This window comes from Echinops telfairi, unplaced genomic scaffold, assembly GCF_000313985.2.
Source record: "Echinops telfairi isolate 266 unplaced genomic scaffold, ASM31398v2 ScPeMD7_18;HRSCAF=68, whole genome shotgun sequence".
NCBI lineage: Eukaryota > Metazoa > Chordata > Mammalia > Afrosoricida > Tenrecidae > Echinops > Echinops telfairi.
In genome coordinates this window covers 45,815,497-45,826,329 of record NW_022103915.1, presented here as the reverse complement: position 1 = coordinate 45,826,329, position 10,833 = coordinate 45,815,497, and the positions used below count along the sequence as shown (strand labels likewise).

The 10,833-nt window shown below is 34.3% G+C and overlaps 1 protein-coding gene across 1 annotated transcript in view; it reads right to left on the bottom strand.

Moving 5' to 3' along the window:
• Positions 1 to 10,833, bottom strand: part of CUNH14orf39 (chromosome unknown C14orf39 homolog) — a 56,581-nt gene that overhangs the window by 25,615 nt on the left and 20,133 nt on the right. Inside the window, exons 9-10 of the mRNA XM_004698628.1 lie at positions 10,031 to 10,161; positions 8,774 to 8,841 (exon numbers count right to left, since the gene is read on the bottom strand). Of these exons, the coding sequence (XP_004698685.1) occupies positions 8,774 to 8,841; positions 10,031 to 10,161 (199 nt within the window). The remainder of the gene's footprint in view (positions 1 to 8,773; positions 8,842 to 10,030; positions 10,162 to 10,833) is intronic.

The following is a 10,833-nucleotide window of genomic DNA, read 5'->3' as shown; positions in this document are numbered from 1 at the left end:
AAACGATGTACAAATGCGCTTTACACAATTGATGTGTGTATGGATTGAGATAACAGTTGTATGAGCCCCTAATAAAATGTTTAAAAAAAATGTTAAAAAAGAAAAAGAAAATATACCAAAACCTTTAAAAAAAGAAAAAAAAAAAAAGAATTGATTGTGAATGCACAAATCATTTTAAAGGGGATTTAGCCATGGTGGTGGGGGCGGTAATGCTTTAAGTTAGAGGTGGTGGTGATTGTGTGATTCCCCATAATATGAATGAAGATGGAACTACTCAATTGTATGATATGTAAATGATGTGCCAATAAAACTTGGGAAAAAAAAAAGAACCAGTGTTTAAAAATAGAACTAGTGTTTTTACTGTTTTGATATATTATTTCAAACAATCTTATGTGTACATGTTCACATGTCTGTCAGTGCACATATTCGATGGTTTTTTTTAGAGTAGATGCCAAGAAATGAAATTGCTAGTTATGTACAGTTTTATTTTTAATAAGTACTGTGAACCAGCCCTCCAAAATGCTTGTATCAAATTACATTTCAACTATAGCCCTCGTGACATTGTAAGCTAAGTACTGGATGCTAGCCACTAGGTGTCAGCAGTTCAAATTCACCAGTGGCTCTGAGGAAGAGGTGAGGAGGTCTGCTCCTATTAAGATTTAGTCTCTGAAACCCTTAGGAGCAATTCTACTCTGCCCTGTCCGGTTAATATGAGTCTGAGTCAACTCAATGGCAATGGGCTTTGGATTTTGATTTTTGTTGTTTATTCATGACCACAATAGACTTTATAAAACAAGTTAAGGTCTGCATACCTAATAGGTGGGAACTAGGTACCGTGTTGGTTTAATCTGCATTTCTCTGTTGTCTTGGGGTGGGTTATCTTGTTATATTTAACAATCCTTTGCCTTTTATTTTATGTAAATTGCCTTCTTATCCTTTATTTTTCATTTGTCTCTCTGTAAGAATTGCTATATATCTCATTACTATATATTCTAGATAGCAATCTTTTACTCATTCGGTCATTGTCTTCTAACTTCGTTAATGTCATACAAAATATTCTTAATTGTGATATAGTACATTTATCAATTTGCCTTTTCCTACACCAATTATAATTACTATATTTTGATAATGCTTAAAATGTTTTGGGTGAGAAAAAAAGTTTGAAATTAGATATGATAACTGCTCAACCTTTTGAATCTATAAAAACCACTGAAACCACTTTAAAATGGTGGATTTTATAGCATGACAATTTTACCTCAATAAAAAGTTAAATAAGCATTTTGATACCTATTTAAGACATATACATCTCCTTTAGTATTCAATTAAAATTTTGTTGCTTTAAATTTTCTAATGCTAAACCATTATATTTCATAGGAAAATGATAGTTGGTCATGATATATTATTTTAGTATTACACTGCTAAAATTGACTTAATTTATTTTTACTCTTGATATTGATGTATTTTTTTCTTCTTTCATTATCCTTGTCCTTGATGTTGGTTTTACTGTCACAGTTCAATCTGACTTATAGTGACCAAAATTTATTTATTGGGTCATTTCTCAACTTTCTATACATGTAGTCCCGGATTTACATGTAGTTCATTGTATTTAAGTTACAATGAACTACCACTAAAGGTTTGTTTGTTTTTCCTTCACATCTTATTGCTAATACTATGTTGGAGTATGTAATTTGCAGCTGTTATCATTCTCAGTTGTTCTCTTGCAGATGATTCCAACCCCCAAAGACAAATAAAAGATGAGATTTACAAAGATACTGATAATAAACAATGATTCTAATGCAGAACTGACTTATAAGAGCATTGTCTGAATGGAATTTTGTTAATTGAGGACTACTGTACTCTGGAATCATTTGTATATGACCATTTAATTCAGTGATTCTCAACTAGAGTGGTTTTTCTTCCATGGGGCATTTGACAATGTCTGGAGACACTTTTGATGGTCATAACTGGGATGTGCAGTAATGACAGGGGAACTTTGCCTATGGTAGGCAAAGGTCAGGACAACAATGAATTATTTGACCAAAATGTCCATAGTTCTGAGGTTGAGAAACTCCTATGTAATTTTTAAATTTTTTATAGAATTAACCTGAGGGGGGGGGGACATCTAAAGGATTCTGAGGTCAAGGGTGGGGTGGAGTAAAGAGATACAGTAGGAAGAGGAAAATCTACATTTGCTTACATTTGTTTTTATTCTATTGGTATTTGTTTTTGTTTTATCTCTTTTTCAATCTATTTAGCAATTTATATTGCCCTAGAAAAGATCAGTGGTTTTCAACCTTCCTAATGCCACGACCCTTTAAAACAGTTCCTCATGTTGTGGTGACCCCCCACAAAATTATTTTTGTTGCTACTTCATAACTGTAATGAACGGGCGACCCCTGTGAAAGGGTTGTTAGACCCCCAAAGGGGTTGCGACCCACAGGTTGAGAACTGCTGCCCTAAAGAATTTACCAGTTCACTGATATTTTCAAATTTGACATAAATCTTATACAACATTATCTGAGGATTTTCAATAAATTTCTGTATTCATAAACAAAGACCAGTGTTTTCTGGCTTTTCTTTGGGGTAGGGAGTGGGCTTCTCTCTTTTTTGTTTTTATTATACTTATTAAAATTTAATCGATATTTTCAAATGTTAGCTTTTGGTTAAGCAACTCAAGGTTGTAAACTGCCAGTGGTTTATCTTACCTATTATCGCTCATGTTCTGCTTTCAGAACCAAACAAAAATACCCATATTTTATTTTTCAGCTTCTCCAACAGATAGACATGACCATGAGACTAAATTCTAGCCAATGAAATGTTATCATAAATTGTGTAAAGGACTTCCATGAAGGACAGTTTAAAACAGGGCTGATTCAGCTAGCCCTTATTGTATTCTATCAATATATACTTCCTGCCTGCCTTGAAGTTTGATATAATGGCATAGATGCAATGACTGTATTTTGATCATGAGATGACCTGGAAGTAAAAGCTAGACATTATGTACAAAAGGAAAATAAAACAGACAATATCTGAGAAATGACATTAGAGAAAGAACTATTAAGCAGAAACCAAAATCATGTATTTTAGAGCATTGTGGTTGATAAGGTAACAAGATATTATTATCTTAAGATATTATTAACTTGTTATATATTGATTCACATATAGCCAAACTCAACCCCTACATAGTATTTTTTTAATCCTTTTATAGGGAGCTTGTACAGATATAACATTCCATAAATCAATTAAGTTAAGCAATATAAAGTTTCCTGTCATAACTGTGGGTCCAACCATTTCTTTGAAATGCTATCAATATTTGCCTTATATATTCTGAAATATATCATTTGGTGCATCATTAAAAAAAGAAAACAAAAAACTTCATTGCCATCAAAGTCAATTCCAACTCATACCCACCCTATAGGACCCGGTAGAATTGCCCCAGTGGATTCTGAGACTAACTTTAAGGGAATACAAAGCCTCCTCTTTCTCCAGCAGAAGAGTTGGAGGTGCTGAACTTGTGGTTAGCAGCCCAATGCATAACTATTTCACAAAGAAGGCTCATGTTATTGTTGTTGTTAAGTGCCATCGAGTCAGTTCCAACTCATAGGTACCGTACAACAGAACAAAACACAGCCTGGTCCTGTACCAGCCTCACAATTGTTCTTCTGTTTGAGCCAATTGGTATTAGCAACCACTGTGCTAATCCATTCTCATTGAGAGCCTTTCTCTTTTTCACTGCCCTTTTCCAGGGACTGGTCTCTCCTGATATGTCCAAAGTACATAAGATGAAGTCTGAACTATCTTCTAAGGAACATTCTGACCATTCTTCTTTCAAGAGATTTCTTTGTCCTTTTGGAAGTCCACGGTACTTTCAATACTTTTTCCCAGCACCACAATTTAAACATATTGATTCTTCATTGGTCTTCCTTATTCAATGCACAACTTTCACATGCATGTAGAGCAATTGAAAATATCATGACTTGGGTCAGGTGCACCTTAGCCCTCAAAGTAACATCCTTGCTTTTCAACACTTTAAAGAGTTCTTGCGTAGATTACTCAATGCAATGCATCATTTGACCTCTTGAATGCTGCTTCCATGAGCACTGATTAAGGATCCAAGCAAGGCAAAATCCTTAACGTTAATCTTTCCTCCCTTGACCATGCTATCTATTGGTCCCACTTGTGAGCAGTCTGGTCTTCCTTATATTGAGTTGTAATCCAAATTGAAGGCTGCAATCCTTGAGCTTCCACAGCAAGTACTTAAAGTAATTCTTATTTTCACCAAGTCAGACTGTGCCATCTGCATATCCCAGGTTGTTAATAAGTCTTCCTCTAATCTTACTATCCTTCATATATTCCAGCTGCTCTGATGATTTGCTCAGCATACAGACTGGATAAGTATGGTTAGACGATACAACCCTGGCACACATTTTCTGATTTTAAACCCTTGTTCTGTTTGCACAACTGCTTCTTGATGAATCTACAGTTTTTTTCCATGAACACAATGAAGTGTGCTGGAATTCCTATTCTTCTCAAGACTATGTATAGTTTGTTGTGACCCACACAGTCAAATGCATTTTTATAGTCAATGAAACACAAGTCAGCATATCTCTGGTATTCTCTGCTTTCAGACAAGATCCATTTTATATCACCAATGATATTCCTTGTTCCATGTCCTATTCCTTATCTGGTCTGAACCTTTAGCAGCTAGTTCCCTGTCAATGTACTACTGCAACTATTGTTGATCTTCAGCAAAATTTTAATTGCATGTGATATCAATGATACTGTTCTATAATTTTCAAATTCTGTTAAGTCGCCTTTCTTTGCAATGGGTACAAATATGAGTTTCTTTCAGTCAGGCGGCTAGGTGGCTGTCTTACTTATTTCTTGGCATAGACAAGTGAATGCATCCGGTGCTTCATCACCTTATTGAAACATTTTAATTGGTACTCTGTCAATTCCTGGAGCCTTGGTTTTGGTTAATGCTTTCAGTGCAGCTTGAACTTCTTCCTCCAGGACTATTGGATTCTTATATGCTACCTCTTGAAATGGTGCAATATCCACTAGTTTTTTAAAAAATCATTTTATTAGGGGCTCATACAACTCATCACAATCCATACACACATCAATTGTGTAAAGCGCATTTGTACATTCATTGCCCTCATCATTCTCAAAACACTTCCTCTCCACTTAAAGCCCCGGCATTAGGTCCTCATTTTTCCCCTCCCTCCCTGCTCCCCCTTCCCTCGTGAGCCCTTGATAATTTATAAATTGTTATTTTGTCATATCTTGCCCTGTCCGACATCTCCCTTCACCCACTTTTCTGTTGTCCATCCCCCAGGGAGGAGGTCACATATAGTTCCTTGTAACCGGTTCCCTCCTGCCTACCCACTCTCCCTCTACCCTCCCCATATCGCCACTCACACCACTAGTTCTTGCTGGTATGACTCTGGGTATGCTTTTCATCTCCTGTGGATGCTTCCTGCTTCATCCCTCTTTTTGCTCATAGAAGTCTTTCAAAAACTCAAGGCTTCAATTTTTTTTCTTGAGTTGTCAGTTTAAGATATGCTGATTGTGCTCTTCCTTTTTGGTTTTCTAACTCTAGATCTTTGCACATTTCATTATATTTTACTTGGTTACTTTGTTTATTCAAGCACCCTTTGAAATTTTCTGTTCAGTTCTTTGATTTAATCATTTCTTGAATTTGCCTTAGCTACACTATGAGCAAGCTTCAGAGTCTCTTCTGACATCCACACTGATCTTTTCTTTCTTTACTGTCTTTTTAATGACCTTTTGCTTTCTTCATGAATAATTTTTTTATGTCATTCCATAGCTCACCAGGTCTTCTGTCATTAGTGCTTACTGTGGCAAATCTGTTCTTGAGATTTTCTCTCAGGTAGGTACTAGTGGACTTGTTTTAATTTTCTTCATCTTCAACCTGAACTTAGATATGCGCAATTGATGCTTTGTTCCACAGTCAGATCCTGGCCTGGTTTTAGCTACAGATACTGAGCTTTTCCATCATCTCTTTCCACAAATGTAGTCCTTTAGTTTTCTGTGTATTCCATCTGGAGAAGTCCAGGTGTATGGTTGCCATTTGTGTTGAAAAGGGTATTTACTATGAACAAGTTGTTGGTCTTGCAAAATTGTATTAATCTTGAGCTTCATTTCTATCACCAAGACCATATTTTCCCATGATTATTCCTTCTTTATTTCCAATTTTTGCACTCCAATCACCAATAATTATCAATGGATCTTGAAGGCATGTTTCACCAATTTATTTAGTGGTTGGTACACAAATTTGTATAATAGTTACATTGGTTGCGTATTTTTGAAGGCAGACAGATATAATCCTATCACAGACAGCATAATTCAAGATAGATCTTGAAATGTCCTCTTTGACAATAAATTGAATGGTATTCCTCTTCATTGATGGTATCATTTCTGGCATAGTAAATCATATGATTTTCTGACTACAAATTGTCAATACTAGCCCAGTTCAGTAACACCTAGGATACTAATCCTTATGTACTCCATTTCATTTTTGAAGACTTCCAATTTTCCTATTCTTATTTTGTCCATTCCAAATTCAGACCATTAGCAGCTGTTTCTTCTCACTCTGCGTTATGCCCCATCAGCAAATGAAGATTCTGTAAGCTCCACTCCCACAGGCTTTACTCTATTCCTGTTCTCAATTTACTCTACTTTAAGACAGCAGCTCCTGTTCACTTTGGGGGCCCTGCTAGTATTTCAAATACTAGTGACATAGGTTTCAGCATCACAGCACCACACAAACCACCACAACAGGACAAACTGACAGACAAGTGGTGGACCAGAGTGCATAGTTCTTAAAAATTACTCATACATTTTTTAAAAATGAAACATTTATTAACTCCTGCTAATGCTTTTCATCTTGAAATCTATTTTATTTGACACTGATATGTTATATCTAATGATCACATTTGTCTAATATTAAGGTGCTTCAAAAATTTGCTGGAAGTGGGCAAAATAACAATAATAATACATGAAGTTGGGAGGGTGGGAGACGGAGGGGGAAAAAGAGGAGCTTATACCAAGGGTTCAAGTAGAAAATATTTTGGAAATGATGATGGTAACGATTGTACAAATATGCTTGATATAACTGATGTATGGAATGTTTTAAGAGCTGTGAGAGTACCCAATAAAATGATTTTTAACGTAATAAAAAGATAATTGCATTTTCTATGAACTTTTTGAAACCCCTTTATATCATCCATTTTTGTTATTTTCAACCTCTGTCAAGTCATTCACTTCTTCTCTTTTAATAAAACACAGAGTTCCAAAGAAATACTTATTTCCTTTAACACAGTTATATTTTTGTGACTTATTTGCTTGGATCTATTCTAAGCATCTAATTTATGTTTTAATTTATTATGATTTCTACTTGGTTCCTTTTTTTCCTCCATTCCTACCTTTAATTGGGTTGATTTACCTGTTCTCTCTCTTTTTTTTGCTGTTTAAAACTTTTACACATTCCATTTCTTTTCTGATATTATTTCCCTTAAATTTTTATCACACATGCATAAATTTATGTTTGTTAATACATACACAAACAAGCAATGGATAGCACTATTAAGTATTCAAATCTTCCCCTACTTCTGTATTAAACAAACAAAACTTTGATAAGTGTGTATTTTCTCCAATTATATTCTCATCCTCCTCTCAAACAGATCTCACCTGGACTATTATTACACTTCAAGTGTACAACATACATTTAAACTTAATATTCTACTAATTATTGTGGTCACCAATAACCTCTATCTGTGTGTGTGTACTGACCATGAATGAAAAAAACGATTATATTTTTCATCAAGGATTGCCCTAAGGACTATTTTCAGAAAGAATAGTGATGTGCTATCCCAGTATGTAACATTCTGAATGGTATGCTCTTTGTTCTTCATGGGCAGCAAGGACCACCCAGGGCACCACCTGTCTCTCTCACAAATTCAAGCTCCCATATTCACTGCTTCCACCTGGAGATAATCACGGAATGATGCTGGGCCAAAGCAGAATTTCAAACAGGTTTATTCCAGTTCCAACCCCCTATTGAGAATTCATATTTCTACCCAAGATATACTGAATCATATAATTGCCATATTTAACTTAACATTTTAACACCATCTCTGGAAGATCCTTATTGATCCACAGGTGATTCTTAGCTAGAGATCAGAAACACCTAAGGATCTTGTTAGACTGTAGATTTAGATTCAGTATGTCTGAGGCAGAAATGGAAATTCACATCAGAAATATAAACCAGTTCCAAGCGCTGGGCCAAAGGCAGAATGATTATGAGATGAGCAGGTATTAACAAATAGGAAACATTGAAATAACTCACCCTATCCCCTACTAATTATCCCAGTAATTTCTATTTTCTGCAATAGCAAATACTATGTAGCATTCGCCTATGCACATTTTGGGCAATAATTTCCCTCTTTAACCCAGTCCTGTTTTCCCACATCAGAGATATCTAAGTTTTTGGTGTAATGGTCACAGAGCTTGGTATTTTAAAACATATTTTCCATGATTTTAGGGTAAAAGAAAAGACTACACTATTTGCTCAAACTGCCAGAATGAAATCCCTTTAAATTTAGATTCAGTAATTGTACTAATGGTTAATTTAATATAATACCAAAACAACCAACTGTGTCACAAGTGCAACACATTTATTATTTCAGTTTGAAACCAAGTACAATGCTTATGAATATTTTATCTATACTATTAAGAGAGAAATACATACCAGTGCATCATTTTCCTTTTGTCTGAAGTCAATATTGGCAAGTTTCACAGAACTTTCTTCTTTTTTATCTGGATGATAAAATAGTACTACTTCAAATCAATTCCAGAGATAACCAAATATAGTAGCCAATATTTAACTTAACTTCATAATTTAAAAGATCAAGTATATATTTTGTTTAAATAAAAAAATATAATTATAAAAGGCCAATTAGATAATATATAATTATTAGTAACTCTTCATGTGAACCCTGAACATGAAAAGAAAACCAGTTGACAAAACTAGTTTATTACAGAAAACCTATAATAGACTGGGGTTCAAACTTTTTCCAAGTTCAGTCATGGCTAACAAAACAAAAATTAAATGAAGTGCCCTGCTATAAACTTAATAACAAAGGCAGCATCTGCATTGCCTAGCAACCAAATCTCTTGACTGGCAAAGTCTGAAACAGTGGTATCTGGTATTTCAAAGATGATGCTAAGCAAGGTGTTTCAAATGTGTATCACTCTCCACTATGCTGGTGGTGGTCACCAGCATCAGGTGCCTGAATGGGCTGACTACACCTCTTTTGAATCTTCCACTCCAGGATTTTGATTTTGAATTTTTCCCATGTCGGTTATTTTTCCAGTATACCCACATTTTGCAAATTTTAAGTCCTTTCCAATTTTGCTGCATAGACCATGACTGAACTGGTTCAAACTAATTTAAAGCCATCAACAACTGAAGACCAAAAAGATGAGCCTAATAAATAGAGTAAATCTAATCTGTAGATTCATTAAATTTAAATATCTGTTAAATCACATACATCATTAACACAACTACCTACTTCAATAACACATTCTAATACATCTCCTTAAATAAAAAGTAAACAAGTATTCATCTTTTTGTGGCATTTGTGCAATTAGACCACATATTTAAATCAGTGTATGTATGTGTGATTGCCCGATCAAAGAAAAAAAAGGTATAGGATGGCCTAACTTGCTTTTCTCTCTCAAAAAGAATCAAAGTGTTACTTTCCTGAGTCTATAAGCCTCCAGAATAGATTTTTCTTATTTAATGTAACAAATGATAGCTAAAATTGCTTCTTTTCTATTGTACAGAGGCTCCAAAAAGTTCATGGAAAAATGAAAATAAAAGATAATGAAGTTTCTCCATGAACTTTTTAATGCTCCCTCACAATGGGAAAGTTATAATAATTTCTAATAATAAATTTCTAATAATTTCTAACAATAAATTTCTAATAATAAATAGGTACTGTACCTGTAACTCTTAGTTCAGAAGAATGCGTCATTATTGGTCTTACTAGTTTATGAGATTCATAAGAAATAATTAATTGTTTGTTTTGATGGGTTTTATCCAACACAATTATATGTTCATCCTTTTCAAACACTCTGAAGAATAAATTTTAAAGAATTTTTAAAACATCAAAAACATTTTAAACCAAAATTTTATCCGCTAAAAGCATGCTTTAGACTTCAGAGTACTACAAAACTTAAAAATTTATTCACAAACAAATCAACTAGCCTTACTGAAATAATCAAAGCATGAGTCTTTTAAGATTGTTACTGAAGCATCATTTTACTGAATTTTTCCTAAATTCACGTAGAATAAAAACTGTAAAATATATATTAAGAAAAATAATTGTTTCCCTCAATATGCAAACTGTTTTAAAGATTGTCAATAAAGTAAAATTCTGTACATAGATATATTTTTCCATTCAATTTCATTAAAAAATTTAAAACATATTACCAGAGATATGAAACATGGGAATAAAATAACAAAGAAAATTAATGGGCTGGGGTATTAACTTGAGAAAGGAGTATGCTGAAAACTCTGAGTAAGGGCAACGGAGGCTGAAGAAAAGAACATAAGAAGAACCAAGAGGAATGTAACAAAGAGGAAGTGCTGAAATCCTGGTGGGGACTGAGCATGATAGTGGGACAGGAGGAGAATCAAGGGAAATAGAGGAAAAAGCTGAGAGGCAAAGGGCATTTATAGAGATCTAGATAAAGACATGTACATATACAAATATATTTATATGAGGATGGGGAAATAGATCTATG